The sequence below is a fragment of the Manacus vitellinus genome, unplaced genomic scaffold, assembly GCF_001715985.3.
Source record: "Manacus vitellinus isolate BGI_N305 unplaced genomic scaffold, ASM171598v3 scaffold_18_pilon, whole genome shotgun sequence".
Classification (NCBI taxonomy): Eukaryota; Metazoa; Chordata; class Aves; order Passeriformes; family Pipridae; genus Manacus; species Manacus vitellinus.
The window spans coordinates 10,354,750-10,379,804 of record NW_021939324.1 but is presented as its reverse complement, the minus strand read 5'-3'; the positions used below and the strand labels follow the sequence as shown (position 1 = coordinate 10,379,804).

The window sequence follows — 25,055 nt, the reverse complement described above, 5'->3', positions numbered from 1 at the left end:
TCGTCACGCTCAATGGCATAGCGGCCATGAAGTCTTCACTGCTGAGCAGCCTTCCCAAAACATACTGAGGGCAATCAGGATTAATTAGATGCAATTTTATAAAAGCACTGAAAGAAGTTCTTTCAACTACCATCTGGATTGCTGCTTTAATGATTCCTTTAAATGAAATTTAGGAACCGAGGTAGTTTAATTAGGTAATGTTTATTTTACATAGAACAATCTCCGAAGAATAATTAAAAAAACCAATCTAAATACTGATTTTATTGCATTTATTTTCTTACAAAAAAAAAAAGACAGGCACAATTTATGTATTCAAATACTTCAAACTGAACAACTGTTCGCTATTCAGATTTCCCCAATACCACTCCAAAGGCTGTGAAAGTAGAAAATGTCATTTTGCAAGAGGCAGTAGTGCATTTAGTAGGAATGAATCACAAAATACATTTTCGTGAAGTAAGTTGTTATTGTCACTTTATAATTACCTATAAAAATTTTTGAATTGCACAATAAGTTTGCTTTGCAATTGACAACTGCCAAAAAATAGGCTAGTATATAGCTAAACATTTGCTCAAACTATCCCTTAGAAACAAATTAGGTTTTCTTTTGGTAAATACTTAAAGTCTAGAATGAACTATATTATGTATCTGAGGTAATTTTTAAATGTTTCAATAGGAAGAGGTTTATATATTCAACTAAATTCGATATCTGCCTACCTTAAAATCCATACAACAAAAGCTGTGTGTCCTAAACAATATTTTGATTTAAAAGTACCAATACCAATGAAATCTTGAACTGTTTAAATGAATCAATTTCCTGTTTTTCTCTTCATTATCAATGCTGAAAAGGCACTGTGTACATTCCTCTGAACATTTGGTGTTTTAGGGTCGAGTTTAAAGTTAAAAAGCATCCAACGACAAACTTCAAATAAAAGTTCATAAGCAAAAAAATACTGAATAGACTTCCCACTGATTGATGAAGTCCATGATATCTGAAAACACTATTTTCCATAGAACTTCTTATTCAACAAGAATATGAGCAAATTCACATTCACTTTCGCTTTATCAAACATTTTCATTACAGCCACACCTTCATACTGCATCTGGAGCAAATCCTGAAATGAGAAATAAAATCATTAATGTCTGTCTGAATCCATACTTTACAGCAAAAAGATGGGGAAATTCTCTTCATATGATAAATATCTCCCACTTCAGGTCCTCTTAACTTAAACAGTTGCAAGTAGCTATTGCATATGCACAGAAAAATTTACATGTTCTCTAGATCCCAAACTGTAGACTGTCAGTAACAGCAAACCAGAAGAAATACTCGGTTTTGTGCACTTCTATTTTCTTTTGGTATTTCCTGCTTGCCACTGAACTAATGTGGCATTTGGTTTCATGCAATTGCCTCAATATAAACATTAACTCAACTCCATATCCAGCATCCTACAGAAGCTGTTGCCACATGATCTGCTGCTCTGTGCCGATTGGCTAGTACATATTAAAAAATTGTGAAATAGTTTGTATTTATAGGAAATGCAACACAACTATATAGCAAAGTAACAAAATCCAAACTCTACCTGGAAATGGAGTTGCACTTTTTCCATCTCAACTCCTAGAAATTTTGCTTTGATTTCAAAGTCACCCACTTCTTCTCCAGGTGTGATATCAAACATCACATTCTTAAACCTCGAAAGAAGAAAGGTAATTTAATACATATGCTGTGTAGTTTTATATAGTTTTGGGGGGAAAATCCTGTAGAACACAAGAGAACTTTGACTGCAAGCAGTGTTGTTGGTGTCAATAAAAACTTAGTCCATCCCTACTGCAGTGTCTTCTTGGAGACTGTACATGGAGTATGAAATACAGAACTCTGAAGTCTTTTGCACTGGAAAAGCAAACAAAACAAAAATCAAAAGGAGAAAAAAGAGCTGTGGGAAGTTCAGTGAGCAAATCAGACCAAGCATCCAGTGGATAGGAATAGGGCAGTGAGACTTTTATTCTGCCGTGTCTGAGGTACATATTTGCCCCATGTGGCTTCCTCTACTTGATGAACCCGCTTGGAAAAAAAAGCGCAAATAAATGGAAGCCTGTTTTTCATGTGGAAGATAGATGGGGTAGTGCAAAGGATGGAAGACTTTCACTACTATAGCCTCAAAATGGATGGATACAAAAGGGATGTTAAAGCACGACATCTATTCACCTTGCCATAGTGAGAAAGTGGAGAAAATTAGGTGCTTACTCAGTTATATGAAAGTGATTAGTCAGTACATGAAAAAAATAATTGCTAGAATTCCTTACAAAACTGGTCATTAGCAATGAGTCTGCTGCTGGACTTCCACTGATTCCATGTAAGCTGGTGCTAAAGCTGGCTTATTCAAATATTTTCCCAAGGTACAAAGGAAAAAAATAATTATGACAACTGGATATTATCATCCTTCTGAATGCAAAAGTCTGAAGTAATTTGAGCTGTGGCCCAGGAAATTATGAAGATTTCTTTTATCAACAGTCAGACCCCTCAAGAGATTGTTGATTAGAAAACACTCAGAAATGTTTTATACCACACTTACTGATTGGTTTGAAGATCTTCAATTTCTAGGATGACACCTTTTTCATGCAATCTTGCGGCTGTGTACTTTACTGAGGTCTGCTTGAGTTTTTTGCTTCCCTTCACCTCCTCTTTTCCATCTAGTTTAATTGACCTCCGTGAATTTCTGGAAAGAGATTTATCTGTCAGGTCTTTTATACTTCAGCTACTTTTCTAGCCATATTTAACCTTCCTTCACTCTTTCTTGAACTTCTCTAAAAAAATAGAATTAACATTCAAAAAAATCTAAGAATTAGAGGAATTTTGAGCACAGAGTGAAACATCTAAACATCTTGGCAATGATTCTGAATTAATGTCTTTTAGCACATATTTAAATTCTTCCGTGAAATGCAACCCTTATCCTAAAGAGTCCACAGTCATCACTTTAAAACAACAAGTTGTACACACACAGTGATGTTAAATACTCAGCTATTAGAGTTTCATTTTTGGATCCATGAGATATGAACTGGAAAAACTTCAGTTCACGTCAGTAAAATATTTTCATTTTGACACATCAGTGGCATTGGTGGGAGGATTGCTTTCCAGTAATTGCATCTGACAAGTAAAATTCTTTAGGTATTTATTTCCTCCTTTTCCATTCTAAAGACAAACCCCAAACCTTTTAATGAAGGAAGAAGACCAATAGCTACTTCCCAAATGTTCATGACCTCAAAGCATGCTAGTGGATCTGCAGAGTAGCACAAATTAAATATATTGAAAACATGTATACATCTCAGACCTCTTTCTTTAAGGAAGTATTACATAAATACAAGACTTTACTTTCCAAATTTTGACTTAGTGACATGAACTTTTTAATCCGTAGATTGTCAATCTGTTGGAATCAAAACTTTCAACTACGGATTAACACCTGATCTTCCTCCTGATAAAACACATTAAAAACACATTAAAAGACAAGAAGACTCACTTTCTTGTTAAGTTGTCTAAACACGTTTTTATATAGGTGTTGTAATAATTAATTTGTTCTTCATAAAATGCTGTCTTGGAGTTAAGTGCATTCAAAGTCTGCTGGAGTTTCACCAATTCAGCTTTTCGATGATGTCTGTATCTTCTTTGATTCCGGATATCCTGAAGAAATTTATTAATGTAATTGTTTTATTAATTTGATATTTTAAAAAGTACCAGCTTATTACCATTCAAATTTGTAATTACACAATCTGACTTAATTTCTGAAAGAAAGCATGAACTATCATGTTAGTTCTCATAAGCACAGTAACCGTAGTGAGTACTACAGTTTACACGGCAATCGCTTTGCTTCTCATGTATACAAGTGGTGTTATCTTGAGCTCTGCTGTGGTCTACAGGGCCCAACAGATACAGAAGTCATAAGGAAGATGGCCACTTTGTGATAAAAATGGAAGCTTCCTTGCACCTATTTTCCAGTGAGAGGCCTAAGAAATAAGAGCTTGGGCTTCTACTAGACAAGAACTAGCTACTGCTAAACTAGCGCTTAGGTTGAACACAATGGTTGAATTGAGGTAGTTGGAGTAAAATAAAAGGAACTTCAGTTCTAAGGCTCATCACAATCTTCAGATTGCCTTAATGGCCCCAAACAAAATGACTGGGCTTATCATCATGGCTAGGCTTTGCAAACGAAGATTTGAGAAGGACTCTACCCACGCTTGCTGCAAGTGTGCTGGTGGCTAAAAAGGCCAATGCGAGATAGACAAGTCTGGTTGCAAAAGGCACAGTGGAAAGTCTCCTTAGGCGGTATTGGCAAGACACGGTTCTTTCTGCTTTGTCTTTTCTCCTCAAGAATGAATCTCTGTGTGTTCTCAAAAGAAGCAGCAGCGTTATGTATAGTGTGCCTCCATGTCTCCTGATTGGAAGCCAGAGTAGACCAGTTATGTTGATCAATATGGCCAAAGCTAAGATATTGTTTCAGGGAGTCCTTGTATCTTTTCTTCGGGGCTCCTCTCATGCGGCAGCCGGTGGCAAGTTCACCATAAAGCAAGATCTTAGGGAGGCAGTGGTCCTTCATCCTGGAGACATGCCCTGCCCAGCGCAGCTGTGTTCTCAGTAACATGGCCTCTAATACTCGTAACTGCTGCCTGTTCAGGAACAGACACATTAGTCATGTAATCAGTCCAGTGGATGTTTAGGATTGTGCAGAGGTAGCGCTGATGGAAGCATTCTAAGAGTTGCAAGTGGTGGTGGTAAATGACCCATGATTCAGATCCATATAAAAAAAGAGTAGACGGTACAATACCGTTTACAGTAGCTCTGTAAACACTGATCTTGTACTTTTCTTCAGGTGTTTATTACACCAAACTCTTTTGTGGAGTTTTCCTAAGGCACTATATGCCTTTGCTAACCTGTTGTCTATCTCTTTGTCAATCTTACCGTCCGAGGAGATGGTGCTTCCCAGATAATTAAGCTGCTGGACTGACTTTAGCTCTGATTCGCCAATGATGATATGAGGATGACGGAAAACTTCCTGAGGTGCAGGTTGGTAGAAAACTTCGGTCTTCTTCAAGCTGACTTCCAGCCCAAAAAGCTCAGCAGCCTCTGCAAAGTGAGATGTTAAACACTGCAGAGCTGCTTCTGTGTGTGGGCAACAAGAGTGGCATCGTCAGCATAAAGCAGCTCATGGACAAGAGGATTTAAGGTCTTAGTGTGGGCCTTCAGTCACCTTAGGTTGAATAGGCTTCCATCGGTATGATATTGGATGTAGATACTGTTTTCTTCATTGAGGTCTGCCATGGCCGTTTGGAGCATCATGCTGAAGAAGATTGTGAATAGGGTTGGTGCAAGAACACAGCCTTGTTTCACACCATTAGTTATTAGAAAGGGCTCAGAAAGTGCATTGCCATATCTGACTTGGCCGTGTTGATCCTCATGGAGTCAGATGATCATTTTAAGGAACTTGGGGGGACATACTAATCGTTCTAAAATCTGCCACAGACCTTTTCTGCTCACAGTATCAAAGCTTTGGTGAAATCAACAAAAGTTACATAGAGTCCTTTATTCTGTTCCCTACACTTCTCTTGCAGTTGTCTGAGAACAAATACCACGTCTGTGGTGCTCCTGTTGGCTCTGAAACCACACTGGCTTTCAGGTAGAAGTTCTTCTGCTATAGCAGGTATTAGTCTGTTCAAAAGTATTCCTGCCAGGATTTTGCCAGCAATGGAGAGCAGAGTAATACCTCTGTAATTTGAACAGTCTGATTTATCTCCTTTCCTCTTATACAAAGTGATGATGACTGCATCATGAAGGTCTGATGGTAGTTTGCCTAGTTCCCAACAATGCACCACGAACTCGTGAAATTTAGCATGGAGTGCTTGGCCCCCATGCTTCCAGACTTCAGGTGGAATTCCGTCAACCCCAGCTGCCTTGCTGATTTTCACCTAGTGTATGGCCTTAAGAGTTTCTCCCATAGTACAGGCAATATCCAATTCATTTTTCACCGGTTGTTGTGTAATGTACTGAATTGCTGAGCCTTGAACTACACAGTTGGTACTGAAAAGAATCTGAAAATGTTCAGACCATCGATTCAGAATGGAAATTTTATCTGTGAGAAGTATTTGACCATCTGCACTAAGTCAAGGGCTTTGAACCTGGTGTGTAGGTTTGTACACTGCTTTCAAATCCTCATAGAATCCTCTGTAACCACCCAAATCTGCGCACAATTGAATCTTTTCTGCTAGATTTCTGCCCCAAACAAAATGACTGGGCTTACAGACAAGAAATAAAAAAGAATAGGGCACTGAATACATGTGTAGAATGGTTTTTCCTGAAGTAGAAGCAGATGCAGACACATGAACCAGGCAGAGCTATAAAATGGCACTTCAGAGTAGGTTCAATGTGTTCTTAAGTGAGTAATTTACACATCTGTATATTCAAATGTATTTGCAACTTTAAAAATACATATTTGTAATATGCAAATCACTAACATGAGCTATGAGTAATTTACTCATGAGCAGTTGAAGATAATCCAGTATACTAAGATTCTTACAGCCAGTATGGGTTGTGGATGTAGATTTGGTGATTTGTTGACAACAGACCTTGTGCATTATCAGCACCAGGATGGGCACTGCATTAGCCCACTACTCTTGTGTCTTGCCAAGCCACAGCAGATCAGTGTTAATACCAATCAGATAATATTTTGCGGTTTTTAAAGTCTTTTTAAACCTTACCAAGACATTAATTCTTAATTGAAACACCATTGAGTAATTCCAATTACTTTTAAAATATAAAAATTTATATTGAAACACATTGTAGTGGCGAAGTTTGAACAGCATTATATAAAATCGGGATAACAAAGGTTACAGTTGTATGTTACTCAGTTCAGGCAGTTATGCAGGAGTGTACTGTCTTTCGCTTATTTTGTCAGCAAACATGATTTGCTTCATATATGGATACTTCATTGATTTAGTGTAGTAGTCCCTGAAAAATGTATATTGGACATCTCTAACTGTGATGGATTTAGACTAGATGCCTAAAAACCATCAGTATACAGGAAAACATGTTCCATTTACCTTAGCAATCTCATTTATAATTTCTTGGTACTTAGTTGCTGAAGACACTAATCCTGCTTGTTCCAGTGTCCGGAGATTTCTCTGAATTTTTCTTTTCTTTTGTTCTATTGGTAGCTGCCCATCTTCAAAAATAGACTGACTGTCCTTCATTTTCTCTGGTGTTTTGGAATCTAAGATGGCACGTTTTTCTACAAGTTTCAAGTTCTCAGATTCCTGAGTAAAAAAATAATCCAGAACAGTTATTTTCCAGGTTATGAGAACTATTAAAGTACATTTAATTCTCAAAGGAAATTATCAAGAATCAGAGTGCAGGCTTTATTTATGTCCTCTTATCACATGGTCTGAAAGTTCTTCATTTACTATGCCTTTGGACATACCTTAAATAACTAATCACAACACCTAGATATGTATTTCAATTAATCAAAATATTTAAAATCAGCCAGATGGCTCAATTACTTCACTGAATTGTGGGAAGACTGTCCAGATCTCACAGGTGTCCTCTACATGTACACACACTGAAGTAAGCCAAAATGTGCACATTGTTGAAGTGGAGGTTTTTTTAGTGTTGACAGGAAAAACTTCAACTGAGAGCTCTTCCCACTCAATTCCCATACCAAGGATAACAGTAGTTCCATGGGAAGAGGTTTGCTTGTATTTATTAAGCAAATAAACTATATATCAGGGAACTTGAGTTAAGATACTGAAGTTCACAAGGAAAAAATAAAAAGATACAGCAGAAGGATTCACCTCAGGCTATTTGGTTGTATAATAACATAGCAGAGAAAAGACTCTGTTTACAAAAAAATGTAAAGACAAAAATATTCTAGTCATGCTAGCTTACAGCAAGACTTAATTTTTCATTTCCTCTGTTTCCAATTCCAAAGCTGTTTCCAATTATATAGTAAAAATAAAATTGCAAGTCTCACATTCTAGATCTGAATAGTCTAAAACCAGCAACAAATAATTGTTATAGGGTGGTGGAGAAAGCTGTCAGAGATCTGTTAAGGCTTTCAAATAGCTCTAATAAAATACATACTCTCTTCCCTATTCAGGCACAGCGTAGCACTTACCTGTTGTGCAGTGGCTGGTGTTTCTAGTATTTCTAAGAGCGTATCCCCTGGTTGTGTTCGTATTACATCCACAATAAGTCTTTTGGTCCTTTTGAAAAGAATATGTCGATATTACAAAACAAATGTCACTGGATCACCTCTGCATGTAATTTCTTCAACCATAAAATTAGTGAGTTCCCCCTTTGTTATAGATTCTTGGTAAAGTTTGTGTTTTCTAGCTTTATATGTTTCAGAGCTTTCATTAGTAGTGTTGGACATTGGTTTCAACACACATCTGAATAAAGAAATATGTGCAAACTTCCCTCCTTTTGTTTGAGAAAACTGGCACAGTAAACCAGTTACTGTTAACAAAAATATAAGCAATAACTCACATGTGAATTTTAATTGTGATCATGACAAAACAGCAGATAAGAATGTAGTCTTTGAAAAGCCTGAACTACTCGTGATTCCATTAAGGGTCCTATTTACTGAATAAAGTGGAATTGCATACAAAACTACTGAACTTTGAAGGAACTTTATATTTGATGCAGTGCATTTACGCAAACCACTTAGGAGCGGATATTTCTCTAGTAGCAACAGACGAGCATTTCCTTGCTAAAAAAGGGAAGCTGCTTCACCCTGATATGTAAACCAGTTCTTTTTTTGGCAAAAATTTATCTTATTCCTGCTGCCTATTCATCCACAGTACTTCCAAGAACTTCCTGCTTCAGAATTCTATTAATTTAGAGGACAATGTTATAGATATACTTCATTATTTTTAAAAATGAAGAGAAAATTGAAGACATAGCTCAAGATTTTAAGGCAAATGTCTAAATATGATCAAAATTTCTGTGATAAAACCTTGTGACTTGATTTAAAGTGATAGTGTACTTATATACAGTTGTGGTTTTGTTGGTGTTTTCAGTACAAGAAATTCTCAAAAATTCAATGAAGTGGGATATTTATTTACTAATATACAGGCAACATTATCCAAACCCACCAAGTATTTGGGTATGATCCAAGCTTCCATGGAGAGGGCAAAGTAGCACAGGCAGACCTGATCACTGCTCCTTCCGTGTCAGAAGGTAAGCTGCTAAACCTCCTGGAAATTAGTTAGCTCATCCAGAGCTATTGTTAACTGCACTGAGCAGTTTTAGCCCATTCAACAGATTCTGAAGGACTGGTGCTAAAGGTATTTTTCCTTCACAAATTCTCTTGGAATCCCTCCACTTTGCCATGAAGAAACAAAATGAAAGAAAACAACGAACAAAAACCAGAACAGGAAGGTTTCCTAAGAGTTGGTTCATTTGGGCTACATCCGTGCACTGCTGCTTTCTCTGCCAGGCAAAACTTTTGTCAGTCTTTGGTGGTCACCACCACAGTCTACATTAGCATATGTGGGATCCTGTTACTGTTTTATGCACTGCCTTAGAAACAGGTGCTGATATGGTTGATAAGACACAAGGCTTATTTCCACTTCCTTGCCCCTGAACTTCCTCTCCCTGCTTACCAAACCTGCTCAGCTCTTGTTTTCTAGAAACACCCATCTTGGGCCTTCTCTGGCCACTTGCTGTGCGGCATCCACACACTCAAACCATGCAGACCAGGCGCCTTACATAGACAGAGGTACCAGCAAATTTTAGACCTCTTCAAGGAGCCTTAAAACTATTTAGAAAGCAAATATATCAATATTTCTATTGAAACAAGAAATAATCAGAGTAACAGCTATGACCTAAATTTTAGACAGGTGCCCAGCATTTCACAGTTGCAGTAAAAGTCTTCTCTGCAGCTGGGGTAGGAAAGCTAAACATCTGTACTTTTCCTTCTCTTGCGTAAAAGCTAGCAGTAAGTATTTTGACTTTTGATACTGCTGCAATTTAACACAAGTTGCTAATTATTCTTCTGTCAGATTTCTCAAAAGATGGGAGGCATTACTTAAAAGCACTTATGCAACAGAGTAGTTGAATTGTTTTCTTAATTCCCATGCTATTGTTTCAACATATTTCCACACAATGTAGAGCATTGAAGAAATTTATTTTGGCATTGATTTTGCATATTTTTACAGATTCAACTAAGGGATAGCATTTTACTCCTACCCGCAGGAAGAAAGGGCAGGAAATACAATTTTCTATTTTTTTTTTTTTTTGTTTAGGGACAGCAGCAGACATATCCTTTTTATAAAGCCGGCTTGGAAACAGCTCCTAAGTCTTGGTCTCTGGAATACCAACTGACTAAACCAGTTTTGATTTGACAGTTATTAAAATCTCTTTGCTTTAGATCCCATGTTATATTTGATCATAGAATCACAGAATTGACTGGGTTGGAAAAGACCTCTGAAATCATCAAGTTCAACCCTTGATCCAACACCGCTGTGGTTACTAGACCATGGCACTAAGTGCCACATCCAGTCTCATCTTAAAAACCTCGAGAGATGATGGATCCACCAGGTAAGAGGTTACATAAAAATCTCAGTGTTTTCTACTATAAGATTCAGATTAGATGTTCTACTATAACATTCAGGTCAAAAATGCACAATTACAGTGGAAAAACTCCTCCTCTTGTTAGAATGAACAGTAACAGTTTTCTTGCACTTAAAAATCAGACTTTTTTCCCCTCAGACTTTAGCATTTATGGCTTTTACAGAAAAACTGCATGATTATATTAGCTAAAAAGTTTCTTCAGAAGTAACACTTCATGCAGTCTAATAAATTCAGTTTATTGATTTCCGATTTAAAAAACTTAACAGATTAGAATTGAATTACAGCCCATATCTACACTCCTAGTTATTGCAAGGGTGTAAAATCTTTATGTTGTATTTCCCTTCAATGTGAACTACTGGCCTTCACACATGTGGGGTATGTATAAGCACAGTAGTAGAGGAGAGCAGCATCCTGTTCTCCCCCCTTGTTCAGGTTGTACCAGGAACTTGAAAAGGCCAATGCTTATTCTGGACACAGAAGATGGGTGCCAATGATTTTATATTAAGTGCTTTCATATAAATATTTTTTACTATAAAGTAGTTTATGTCCCAGGGTATCCCAGTAGCCGTTTCTTAATTTGTTCATCAAATAGAATAAACACAGCTTTCTTTCCCTGGATGAAAACAAGCACTGTCCCTGCTGAAGTGACAGTTGCATCCTTTTCAAATGCCTGATGTCACTATGTCAGGGAAGTGTTTCCTTTTGAGGAGGAGGAAAGCACAGTGTGATACTGTCTGACCCTTAGAAGTCTAGACAGCTTTTCATCTCTGTTTTCCCAAGGCTGTATTATTTTGAGCAGAATGCTTTTACAATTCCATAAACAAACACTTACTAGGTTAGATAATGATGCAGTCATGCTCCAAAACACAAGTGGCGGTATATTTATTTTCTGGAAGAACTGACAGTTCCTCTGACTTTTGCAAAAGTTTGAGTAGAACTGAACACAAACTAGATTTTGAAAACTGAGTGCACTCAGCACCTCAGGACTGCACTTAGGCAGGTAGCAGTGTCAAAGCAATTTTTTTAAAAGAGAAACAAAACAAAAAGAAAAGCATTGTCAAAATATAGGGGTTTGAGCAAAACTTACTTTATCATCAGGCTTTTGAGATCCTGATCTTCACCTTCTCGCAACTCATACTTGCTTGTTAGAGACAGTGATATCTCTGTTTTTGCAAGTTGATTCAGCGTGCTTTCCTTGTTCGGGTCATTGGGATCAACAGCTCCTTCCCCTGAAAAGAAGCGTATTCTATTTCAAGTTTTCCTACTTTCCCATGATTCAATTAATGAAGCAAACAAGTGCCTAGATGAATCACTGTAAATAATCAGAAATATTAAGTTCATTAAATAGCCCACATATTCCTCCCAGCAGTCTTTTTTTTGGACATTGAATGATCAAAACCATAAGCTAGCTATTTATAAACCTGGTTACAATATTTTAAAAGTTACACCAATCCTTGCTGTTCAGGCTATTGATGTGCAAAATACTTACATGTCTTCTCAAAGAATGCTACAAGCAATTCAACATCCTTTGTCCTAACATGCAGTGATAATGAAAAAGTGAAAGAATAGGAGCTATGTTAACAGGCTGTTCACTTGGAAGTTGTTGTTATCCATGACTCCTAGCTACTTTCTAAACATTTCACATTTTTCTGCGATTAATTCAAGTTAAATGTCATTCACATGCATTCCTTTCTAATAAATTTGCATGCTTTTAAAAAGTCATTTGAATAATTAAGTATCAAAAGAAAAAATAGCTGGTTTTAGAATTTTCCATGCACTTTTTTTAAGTTTCTAGCCAACACTAGCCAACTTAAGATCAGATTGTTAAAAAAATCAGTTGTTTCCTATCTGCAGTTTAAGCACAACTGGATCATTCTGCTCAAAACATTATTAATTTTTGGATTTTGAATCACATCATTAATCTGTAGAGTGATTACTGCAATTAGAAGAAGGTCAACATGTTTACTTAATAATAAGTTACTTATTGTAACTCAGTGTTACAATAAGTGTTCAGTAAAGAATTCTCTAGTAAATAAAGGATCAGAAGCTATTGCTCTGAGAGTCATAAGAGTATTTAAGTCAAGCCTCTGTTTAATTCTGCCCCTAGAATGAAGTTACCCGTAAAGACAAAAAACCAGCATACCAAGGAAAGACTCTATATCAGGAACAGGTCCCAGACCTTCCAGCAATTCATTCAGCAGGTCATTAGTCTCAGTGGCAATGGCATCCTTGTGTTCCAATAGCAGCTATAAATAAATGTAAATGAAGTCATCATCTAGAAAAAACTTTACTGGTACCCTTATACTTGAAAATAAACCTGGAAACTAAATGCTGAAAAACACAGACCTAGCACAATCAGAATTATGAAAGACCTTCCCAAGGCAGGGAATCATGCTTGATCCTGGACTACAAGTTTAGAGTTGCCCTTGCTGTAAGACAGCTTGCTGTGCTGCTCTAGCAATCATCTCTGAACTGACGCTGAACGTCACAGCTGAGCAGAAGTGTAAGATTTGTGATTAGGACTAACGAAGTCCTAATTGTCAAAGATTAGTCAGAGAGTAAGGGGTGAAAATTCCAAAAGGGCATTTTGCAGCTATATCCTTAACACACAAAGGAAGGAAGACAGTGTTGGTGGATACATACTTTCTGTGTATCCATTACAGTAGCTTACAACAGTATCAGTGAATGACTATATTTTGTAAGTGATAAACTGTCTATGCAGCACCTGCTGCATGTAATAGACATGTTATGCTAGACATGAGACTCACTAGAAGGAATGTTTGATAAAGACTAGTGTTTACATATAACCACTTATCATAAACATGCAGTCACAGATCTATCCCTTAAAAAATTAAAAGAATAGGCACAAAGTCAATTCAGAAAACATGTTTTTAGCAGACTTGGTTATAAGTTTTCACTTGAATAAAGCTAACTTATAATGTGGTCTACTGTGAGTTGAGTATTCTACCTTTTCCATAGTGTATCTGATAATATTTGTGAGAAGTTCTTTGTGGGGCTTGTGGGCTTTTTCAGGGGTGTGTGTTGTTTTGGTTGGTTTTTTTTTTTTTTTTTCAGCTTGGGGGGGATACAGAGGGGACATATTGAAGCCAGAAAACAGATAGTAATAACCCAGCTTTAGGAGAAACATGTGGTAAACATTTAACTTACACCCTTATGAGTCATACTACAGACTGCAGTTCATCTGTTCTTTACCCATGGTAAAAACTGGCATGATGCCATAACTTCAGTCTTTCTGAATCAGATGTTTTCATCTGCTTCCCTCAAATCATATGACAGAATGCCAGAGTCAAAAAATACAATTTCTATTCCCAGAGTCAAAGGAGCTTTTTCAAATTGGTGTCACTTTCTTACCCAAGACAGGAAAGTATTTTTAAATATGTTAGAAATATCACACAAGATTAGAACATAAATGTTCTTCTCCCATCAGAAAATGTTATATACTAGTTATTACTCGAGTTGTTGCTTTTGCATGGAAGCAGTTGTTTGGTTTTTTTCCCCAGGACAAATGCAATCTAAAGCTCAATTTCAGGACATTTCAGAAATGAAGAAATTATCTCAAAAGGAAGAATGAAAACTAGGTTTTCTTCAGAGACTGTTTCAAATATTTGATAATCTGTATGCTTTAGTCTGTTGACTAGTCTGTTTCCAGTGACTTACTGAATGGGTATTGATAATTTCTTCGATGGAGATATATATGACAGGTTTGCTAAGGGTCACCATGTCTGAGTATTCATCAATATTGAATTTCTCCTCTGGTTCAGGAACATCACATGCTGCTTGAAAAAAATTCCTATGAGAAAATGAGAAAGACTTCAATAATTGTCCCTTGTAAATTCACTTTATTTAGCCAGTATAAAAATAGCCACGATCAAGTCTTTCACATACGTTTATATTTCTCTTATAAACTGCAATCTACCCTCATTGTTTCAAGGAACCTTTTGAAGGCAACAAATCAATGCAAATGATGAAGGGTTCTCTTTCCTGGATAGCTGGTGGAAGACTGTTTTAAAGGTAATTTTTTTTCCTCCTTTTTCAACAAGGAATGAAAACTTGGTAAATATTAAGCATTTAGAGAACTCTGTATTTAATGCTCTAGAAGATATAAAAGGATTTCCACAGAAAGACTATCTGATTTTATGAAGGCACTTTGTAGTACGAGGTGTGCTTACAAGAAATTACTTGAAATAGCTGGACAAAATTACCATTTGGCCTACAAATGTTTACACTGCTGTTACACAGAAAGTGAGCTGCTCAAAATGACAGAAAATGCAGTATTGGTTATAAATATAAGACTCTTGAGAGGAAAAAATGCAGAGTATGGGGAACTGAAACCTGCTTCTAAAATGACAGTGGTGTCTCTCCAAGTTACTGACTTCTTCAGGGATGTGCACAGGCAGCCAAGGACCAGCAGGGTCCTACCATCAGAGGACCACTTTGTTTTCTGAACAGAGGACCTGAGTTGGAGTAGCTAGGAGAAACAGGATTTTGGATGGTGCCTACAGGGTTGCTCCAGGAACCATACTGCTTTCATTGTGCCAGCCCTGTGGTGTTGAAGAGGATACGTGTCTCAGGTTCAGAGGACCTTTAAAGTATTAGAAAGAAAAAATAAAAAGAACAGGGGAAAGGACTGGGATTCCTCAGTTTGGAGAGGAAAAGAGAAGTACAAATCAAGTTGTACAAAATCACAGTGGTGTTGCGTGAGATGTGTGCAGAATTCATGAATCAAATCTAAAAAATTATGGCCAGAGGGTTATTCAATGAAACTGCAGGAAAATTTTAATTTTAACCAACAGGTAGCAAACTTCTTAAGATATCTACAGGTAGAGGTTGTGGATGCATTTGATCTCAAAGACTGAGGAAGGTTTGGACAAATTCCTGGACAAGTTCAGAATGCAGTTAAACATCTAGGCAGGCCTAGTAGCTTTTAACGTAGCTAATATTGCACTTGCAGATGCTGGCTGAGTAGAAGGGGAACAGGCAGGTGAGGGCAGCCACTATTGGTGTTTAAGAAGGGTTTAGTTAAAGTACAGAGCGCAGGCATACAGATACTTAATTTTGTAGAAAGATAGCTTACTTAGGAGGGGGATTCCTCCCTTTGTAGTGATCAAAGGGCCAACTGGAGTAGGCTTTCTCTTTCATTAGCATTTTTTATTTTTGCTATAACACTTTCTACCCTATTGCTGCTTCATGTTCATGTCATGCCCTTAAGTACTTTATTAAAGAAGATTACTAAATATCTTTGTATTCATGGATGATCTCTCAAGGAAAGCCATTATATGAACAGTGCATTTGCTTTCATGAAGGGCAGTCACTAAAGACAAAAATTCCGAGTGCAAGTTTGTCACAAAACTCAACAATATGTCAAAGTAATAATAGCAATCACCCCAAAGATGGGCAATAATCCCAAAGAACTTGTGTCCCAGACTGTAGCAGAACACACAGTTTTCTATGACTGAAAGATAAAAGGATGAAATCTGTATATAATCACTCAAAGATGAAAGACTAAAAACAAAACCTGCAACTTTTTCCTGACAAGTTAGTTTTTTTCCTCAGACAAAGATTCAGTTGTACTTCTAACTCAAAGTAGACGTTATTTCTGCTGGGTAATGAATTACCTCACTCTGTTCTCACAGTCAGTGTTTGCAGTAAGGAAGCCTTCCTGCAACCAAGGCAGCAGATATGATCTCAAATTAATGCTCAAGCAAAAATACAACCTGTTACTCCTGCTCCAGCTTCCTCATCCCTGAGTATTTCACTTTGTCAGATCACTCAACATCTTTAACTCTGAGCAGGAAATTCTATCAGTGAGGAGTCCACCTGCCTTACCCATGCTAGAGGAGAGTTCTTACTGTGTAGGTGTTTGTGAGGGCTTTGCATACCTGAACTTCTGGTAGGTCTGTGAGAGGTAAGTGTTCATAGATGATAGATGTTCACTTTCTCCTTCAAAGAGTTTGTTAGAAGCAGCGTGCTGCAGGACTTTTGCCACACAGCCTAGGTTCCTCCTCTGGTCAGGGTGTATCTGGCCCCCAGCTGTCATATCAATTATATCAAAACCATCAGGAGCAACAATGGCAGGGTTCATGTAGCGATAGTACAGAAGGTTGCCGACAATCTAAAAGAAAAAAAAATTAGAGATTTTCCCTTTACATAAAGTAATGACATCTTAAAAACATGATCAGTCATTTCTACTTCTAAATTAGACCATATGAACTGGTGCTAGAAGAATCCTTAAGACATGTTACCTACATGGCTAACTGAAAGGCCTTTTATGTGCTGTGCCTCCTACAACAACTCTGTGAACATCATTTGTGGGCTTTTACAACCACATTTCAGTTTGATGCTGGCAAGGCATGGAGTTAAACAACTCCTATATTTTGCAAGATTCAGCTTCAGAGGTGCATCCTCTGAAGGGCTGCAGATACTGATAGCATTGAATGCATTCGTAGGTAAGGGACCTATTATTTCTCATGAGGAATGCAACACAGCCCTAGAAAGCTAGAGAACAGATTTTCCAACCTTCAATTTCTATAACAATGCTACAGTAACTTGTGCAGATGGTGACTTCAAATAATTCCTGATCTCCTAAACAGGCAGGACTTTTCATTCTGCAATTTGCTTTAGCTTGTATATAGTCAGCTGCAGAACTTCCAACTTATATATTTAAAGGGTCTTTACTGAAGTACATGTAGTTCTAATTTGGGAGAGTTGTCAGTCTCTTGGCTGGCTGGAAGGCTTATGGAGCAATTCCCCTAAGCCCTCTGACAAGGCACCGTGGCTGTGCTGGGGTAGCAATGGCCAGTGGAAAGTACCATCCTTATCACACACGCTTTACTTTTCAGTCTGTACCAAATATCATTCATACAACTTTTACAAGAATCTTAAGTATAATATAATGACCTACTTGAAATTTAGGGATCTTCCTCATTGTATTTAAATTACAATTTCTTAGTATGGTAACAACTTCAGGTGAGGGGAGAGGAAAAAAGAAAAGACTACAGTGTTCTCAATGAAAGGATTGCTCATGGCAAGGACCTCAGTACAAACCTAAGTCCCAAGATGATTCATATGAACTCCAGCCTTCTAAATACAGTTACTTTCCAAGTTGGGCATTATCTTTCATAAGTATTACTGAGTACCCAGATTAACATACCTAGCTTGTGACAACAGTTCCCTTTTCCCCTTTCACAACCCTTTGCAACTCAATAAGGAGTGCCAAATTCCTTCAGTTCCTGGTGTTCTCAGTTCCTTAGAATGCACAGTGTCAATAAAAATCCATTTTGCATTAAAATAACAAGCTGCTGGCTTGCCCTTAGAAGTCTACCTTTAATAGTTCGTCTTCTGTTGCATCCGGGAATTTCTCATGGAGCGAGCTTTTCAGAACTTTGGCTATATATCTCATTCCATAACTACATGTAGAACAGATGAAAAGGAAAAATATTGAGAAAGGCTTAGATGAAACACAAAACAATCATTCTAGTCAGCTTAAGTTATTGCTTTTTGCCCAGTCCCTTGAAGCACAGACTGAGTTGATAATGGAAAATACAAAAAGTTTCAAGTACAAGGAGAGGTTCTCCAGGCTGCTAAAGCAAAGTAGAGGTTGAGAAACCACTCCCTCTGCTGGGGAAGTCATTTGAGAGACACATATCACAAGCCTTTGAAAACATAGAAAAGATTTTAAAGGATGTCCATCACAGAGTTTCAAGTGAAGCTTCACTGTGCACATGAACTGCAGCTTGGAGAGTCCTGACTCAGCACTTACGGCATCATATTGAGAGAAGAGAATATGGATGTGAGAACTTTGTCAGTTACTGCTCGCAAACTCTGAATCGATGATTCCAGTTTGTTGACCACTTCTGTGTGTGTCAGTGCTTGTTCTGTGGTTACATCATATGGCAATTTGCTGCAAAGCAAATGAACAGATGTTAAATGAGACTAAATGCATTTGAGAGTAAAATACTTTCTTTTATTTTCTTCATAAGGGCCATCAGTGAACAAAATGAAAGTCAGACACAAATACAGCTGAAGCTGGTTAAGTAACAAAAGTCTCAGATGCATTAGCTTCCTTTTTTGGAGGTAAGAAGTTTGCTTAGGTGGCGGTACATGTCATCATGTACCTTCCTTTAATTACAAAAGGGAAGTAAGAATATAAGGCATGCATCTCCAAATCCCAATTCCAGCATAGCTCGTCAAAAATCTGGGACACTACTAACATGATGTTATACAACCTGAGAAAAAGACTATAAATCATTCCATGTCATAGTCTATTACACTTGTAAAGATTAAGTAATTGTCCTTGGAAGGTCATGACAAGGAAAGTGATCCCTTTGTTGCTCAGAACAAGTTAAAAGTACCTGTTTTTCAAGAACCTCTCCCAAAAATTTCTCACTATGCTGCAAGAAGATGAGGACAGGATGCATGGGCACAAGTATGATTTGTCAGAGAAAGAACAGGAAAGCAGAACTGAGGGATTCATGTATATTGTACAATATGTCCAGCTTCCTCACTCACCTGGCCTCACCAGTCTGCATTTCTAGCTGGTTTACCCATGACTTGTAAACATCCACCGGACTAGTGTTGATTATGAGGGACTTGTCATCCATGATCTCCTTCACCACCGGGGCCAGGAGCTGGCGCAGAGTGTTCTGTCCGCGAGCACCTCGATTGAAGCTGACGACCATCTTAATGACAGTGGGGTTTCCAGTAACAATATCCTGAATCTGGTCTACCTTAGAGCTGTATCAGGAACAGAATAGTTCTCAGCTCTGAATTATGTATGCAGTTGTCCATATTTTCAAACCCCACAATTTAAAATTATCCTATTTCTGTGATGAAACCTGTTTATACAGTCTATTTCTTAAGGCTTTTATATAAAACAAGGTTATAGAAACTACCACCTGAATTCTGTGTGTATTATAGCAATGTTCTGGGAACATAGCTTACTTAATGGCAGCTATATATCTCTAATTCGGACCCAAATGCCTGTTCAGCAAATATCTGTTAAGGGCATAAAATAATATTTATTGTTTCAAGATAAGCCACCAATCTTTACTTACAGAGCATAAATTTACATAAAGAATGAAAATACTTTGTCCACCCTTAAATACCAAAGAAGCCTTAGCATCTTTTTTCAAGCCATTTTTTTTATACAAGAATATGGTCCATCATAGAAAGATATTGTTTCTTAATTGGCAATCACTTGAGTTTAAGAATAACTTACTTAGAAAACACACTTCTCTAATAACAAAAAATATGTATGCAATTTTATGGTGATTTAAAGATTAACCACTGATTTCTTTTAGGCATGAAACATTCATTGAACTTTCTACAACACAAACTAACTAAAGCTTTCTTGTGAGTGCACATACGTTATTTCCTCTTCTAGAGCAGTTTTGAAGAGTTTGAGAAGCAGATATTCTTCTCGTTGATTGGAGGCATAGTTGTATAAAGTGAAGATGACTGTATCCATAAACTTGGTTGATTTGTTTTGTGGCATCTGGAAAATCAGCTTTGCCAGATATGTGGGATTAGTCTACAAAACAAACAAATTACTTGCATACTATTGTCAGGAGAAACTACCCCCACTTGAGGGGCAGCTTTCAATGTTTCTGTTCATACCAAAAGCACTTATGTTGACTCTCATATATGTCACTTTTCCATGCAGGTTTTACTTTTCTCCAAATCCTAATGCAAAAGAAACACTGAATACTGCACAATCAGAGATCTGTGAGAAGCACCATTAAGGATTTTATTTACAGTCTGTGGATAGTACCTCTGTGCATCAAGCCTATGTATCCAATGACAATGATATTTTACCAAATGGCAATGGCTATCTACCAAGAAAACATGGCATACTACATGTCTGCTTTAGAGTTAGAGGCATCTGCCCTGGGAGGATCTAAAATTCTTCTAGAAAAATGTCAGTGAGGTGAGATAAAAAGAGCACAAGAACAGTTACATTATATGCTGTCAGCTACATTGCAGACAACTTCCTTTCCACCACATATAATGCACAGTAATAGTGACAGTAATTTACATGGACTAAAAGATATATGGAGGAAAACATTTCTTTTTAACTTCAGCACAAACTAAAGTTATACTCGATCAAAAACCAGTCATATTTGTTGCATATTCTAAAGACAGCAAGGATTTGCTCGATTACAGGAAATATTAGAAGTTGATCATAGTGTTTGCTGCAGTCTGCAAATTATTTGGAAATATTTTCATAATCACTACTACAATCATTAAAACTAAACAGTAGATTTCTAGTTTTTCTTTAACAATTTGCTGCCATATTAATTTTTGCATTAAAATTTACCTGTAGAAGGTAGAACAAATGTTGATAAGCCTCCAGTTTTTTTCTTCTCTCTTTACTCAAACCTTTGATACCCTGTTTGTCTACCATAACCATCTCCTCCAGCTGACTTTTGCTCTTCTTGTTAAGTTTCTTACTGTGCAGTACCACATCCTGCAGACAGATGATAATCCAAATTATATATTCACAAAAAAGGCAAATTGGAAAAATGAATATTTCCCCAAACGTGTTAAATGTGGTATTACTTCAAGGGCCCTAATTAGCAACTTCGTGTATTTTGCTGCTCTATTCATTAATCTGTTGAGGACCAAGAATCAGAATGAGAACAATCTCAGAAGTGGAAAAATATGTACAGTGATTGAAAGGACTTTACGATGCAGACTTTACAGTTATTATGTATATACACATTGTATGTTTCCCCAGAATTTGTATCTCCCGGGCATGTCCGGGCTTGTTCACTTCACTGCTTCCCTGCTTCCCGGCTGATTGGCTGGAGAAGCTGCAGAGAGGAGACAGCCTCCATTCGCCCTTTCCTTCTCCGGTTCCTCCTACGCTCCTCCCCCTTTTGCCTGTGTCCCTATCCTGATTTGTTCCCCTGCTTGTCTGTCTCATGCTCCACCCCATGTTCTGACCCTTTCCCCTCCTGAGCTTATAAAAAGTCGTGTGCACGCTTCAATAAAGCATTCTACTTGCACGCTAGCTTGTTTCCTGAACCTGTGCTGTGCCACGGCCCCATCCCCGCTTTGGACAGTGGCACTAACCAGTCTCCTAAACATCTTTATCTTGTCACCAATTGTTGGCTTGCCAACAATGCCTGTATGGGGATCTGATATCCTATACACTCATTCATGATTAATTAACATTGAACAAGCTTTTCAATGTGATCAGAACTCCACTCCATTCTACCACAGAAAAGATATAAAAGATTTTAAATCTGCCAAGTAGTTAGTATTATCCACAACTAGCAAAAGACAGTGACATGCAACTTGGGACAACAGAACAACATCTAGCACAAGACAGAAACAAGTGAAGAAAGTGCTTAATTTACTAGGAATATTTTAACCAATTGAGCTCCTGAGCACTGACACAGGTTGCTCAGAGAGGTTGTGGAGTCTCCATTGTTGGAGATATTCAAAAGCCATCTGGACATGGTCCTGGGCAACCTGTTCTGGGTGCTCCTGCTTGAGCAGGGGGGTTGGACCAGATGAACTCCAGAGGTCCCTTCCAGCCTCAGCTGTGTTGTGCTTGTGTGACCCTGAGCTCTCTCAACATGTAGAAGTGCTCAGTGCATGCTGCCAAGGGAGTCTGAACAGAGCTTGCTGACCTGAAGAGTGATTCTGTTTTTCACAAGCAATCCAATCTTTATATCCATTAAGTTCAAATCCTTCTCCAACTGTTGATTGGATCGAATTTTTGTAACCACTTCTTCCCTTAACCTTGTTACTTCTAGTTCTTCTTGAAAGTCTAGGTCACTTTGGTCCAAGAGGTAGGCAAATTTGCGCAGAACAGTCAAGGGTGGATTTTCAGCACTGACTATAATTGGAGAAAATAGACTTGTTAGTTGACATAATAACGAACACCCCTAAAACCATCAGGAAACTGATCACTGTGCAGAAAAATTCTGAACTGCAGAGAGACATTTATGCCAGTGAGCAATATTTCTGTCATACTTTAAAGTAAGTATAGCTATGCAGAATAGTTTCAGCTGTAGAACAATTGGCTTACAAACACTTGCTCCTGCTTTTGAAGTTGAATAGGAGACTGAAAAATCCCATATGACAGTTAAAAAAAACAAAGACTGAACGCAGTAACATACTTGTCCCCAAACATAAAATATTTAACTGTTACCACTTACTTAGTGTTCTGTAATCCTCCCTGGCTTTGTTTGCTCTGAGAAATGCTTGTATCTTCACAATTTGGTCATTCTGAAAGGGACCAAGATTAGGCAAAAGGATCTAGTTATGACATGCTTTGGCTCAGAAACATACTGCAAAACCTGCATTCTGTTTCCTGAGTTGCCAAAAACTGCTTGTGCAGTCGTATTTCCCTATTTCATTGCTTCATGTTCAAAATGGAGAAAAAGGACTTACATGATCTTTGAAGTATTGCAGACGTTTCCGGTAAGCTCTCCTTGCTAGCCACATTTTGACCCATGACTGAATCTGAAAATTAAATAAAAACTTAAAAAACACTGCACGAACTTGTGTCTGTGTTTTAAATTTGCTTCTGAATGTCTACTCCTGTAGGCATGCTGTTCTGGCATGCTTGTGGCCACAGATGACTGTAACACTAGGGTCCTACTGGCCAGTGTCCAGATTAAGGGGTTCCCACTGAAATAGCAAGTTGAGTTCAAGGTTCTACCGTCTGTGTGTAGCATTAGCTTTGGAAGTAATTTCTACCTTCAAATCTCAGTTCTCAGTTCTAAACCAGTCTCTCTCAGAAACAGGAGATCCTCTCATGATATTCCATCCATGATTTACAATCTAATCATTACAATGTCCCATTAGCATCTCAGAAAACTGAACACTTTCCAGAGAGTTAGATTTCACAGTTTTTAGGGAAATAATACCCTATCATCTCAAATGTTTTCTAATTTAGTATGGAAAAGGAAATATAAGGAAATATCTATTAAGTGCCCCTCAAGTTCAGCAAAGCCTGATAGAAGTCCAACAGAGCTTTCAAGAAGCAGTTTGCTTAAGATGTCAGTTAGACAACTTTCAGCACCATGCACATTTCTGGAAACCCTCCAACTTGTGCTATTAGTCTCTGAATCCCAGGTGGTGGTAGAGGACTAAGCCAAGGGATGAAATGTATTGGGGCCCCAAAATACACTGGGATCTTACCTTAACAATAGCAGCAACATTGCCTTGAAGCATCTTTAATCTGTCAACATAGCTTTTCCTTTGTTTGAATCCTTTCCAGAAAGCCTATTTAATAGGAGGCAGGAGACCATTATCACTAATAAGAAACTAATATTTATTAAAATCTACATATATACACTAAAATCATTAACAGTGTTTACCATTGTGATAAAAAGATGACTGAGACATAAGCAAGTTTGCCTCTACTTTTTACGGTGATGTGATACATTTCATGTTAATTTTGACCAACCTCAGCACACTCTGTTGTCCAATGCCATTTCCTTTACTCCCCTGAAGTTGTCCTTAGTCTCATCACCAGTACACTCACATTCTTAGCATCCCAGTCACTGGCTTCATCCCACATAGTGAAGATTGCCAGCTCTTGCCCATTACTCAGCCTCAGCTTCCATCCCTGGAATAGTGTTGGAGTGCCTCAATCTGGAGGCCATGTGGATGATAAGAACGTGATCAGGAATAGTCAGCATGGATTCACTAAAGATAAGTCATGCTTGATCAACCTGATTGCCTTCTATGATGAAATCACTATCTAAGAGGGGAGAGCAGTGGATATTGTCTACCTCAACTTCAGCATTGCTTTTAACACTGTCTCTCACAACATCCTCATAGGCAGACTCAGGAACTGTGGGCTGGATGAGTGGACAGTGAGGTGGATTGAGAACTGGCTGAGCAGCAGATCCCAGGGGGTTGTAATCAGTGGCAGAGGATCTAGTTGGAGGCCTGTCACTAGTGGTGTCCCCCAAGGTTCCATGCTGGGACCAGTATTGTTTAACTTATTTACCAATGACTGGGATGAAGGGACAGATGCCTCCTCAGCAAGTTCACTGATGACACAAAGCTGGGAGGAGTGGCTGATACCCCAGAGGGCTGTGCTGCCCTTCAGAAGGACCTTGACAGGTCGGAGAGATGGGCAGAGAAGAACTGTCTGAAACTCAACACACTGTCTGAAACTCAACACAGGCAAAAAGGTGTCCTGGTAGACAAGTAGACAACAAGGTGTCCATGAGCCAGCAGTGAGGCCTTGTGGCAAAGAAGGCCCATGGTATCTCTGAGGAGCATTAGGAAGAGCACTGCTGGCAGGTCAAGGGAGCTGATCCTGCCCCTCTACTCAGCCCTGGTGAGCCCACATTTGGAGTCTTGTGTCCAGTTCTGGGCTCCTCAGGACAAGAAAGACATGGAGCTCCTGGAGCAGGTCTGGTGGAGGGTTACAAAGATGGGAGCATTTTTCTTACGAG

At 38.1% G+C, this 25,055-nt stretch overlaps 1 protein-coding gene across 6 annotated transcripts in view; it reads right to left on the bottom strand.

The window, feature by feature from the left end:
* Positions 1-241: 241 nt before the first annotated feature.
* Positions 242-25,055, bottom strand: part of IQGAP2 (IQ motif containing GTPase activating protein 2) — a 103,130-nt gene continuing 78,316 nt past the window's right edge. For all 6 annotated transcript variants that reach the window (XM_018070384.2, XM_018070386.2, XM_018070388.2 and 3 more), the window contains 19 exons: positions 23,785-23,868; positions 23,032-23,103; positions 22,797-22,866; positions 22,266-22,474; positions 20,945-21,094; positions 19,995-20,158; positions 19,138-19,362; positions 18,389-18,529; positions 17,951-18,035; positions 16,509-16,741; positions 14,287-14,419; positions 12,752-12,854; positions 11,696-11,837; positions 8,150-8,237; positions 7,080-7,292; positions 3,509-3,669; positions 2,567-2,710; positions 1,577-1,685; positions 242-1,111 (listed from right to left, as the gene is read on the bottom strand). In XM_018070384.2, coding sequence (XP_017925873.1) covers positions 998-1,111; positions 1,577-1,685; positions 2,567-2,710; positions 3,509-3,669; positions 7,080-7,292; positions 8,150-8,237; positions 11,696-11,837; positions 12,752-12,854; positions 14,287-14,419; positions 16,509-16,741; positions 17,951-18,035; positions 18,389-18,529; positions 19,138-19,362; positions 19,995-20,158; positions 20,945-21,094; positions 22,266-22,474; positions 22,797-22,866; positions 23,032-23,103; positions 23,785-23,868 — 2,640 coding nt within the window. In that variant the 3' untranslated portion in view covers positions 242-997. The remainder of the gene's footprint in view (positions 1,112-1,576; positions 1,686-2,566; positions 2,711-3,508; positions 3,670-7,079; positions 7,293-8,149; positions 8,238-11,695; positions 11,838-12,751; positions 12,855-14,286; positions 14,420-16,508; positions 16,742-17,950; positions 18,036-18,388; positions 18,530-19,137; positions 19,363-19,994; positions 20,159-20,944; positions 21,095-22,265; positions 22,475-22,796; positions 22,867-23,031; positions 23,104-23,784; positions 23,869-25,055) is intronic.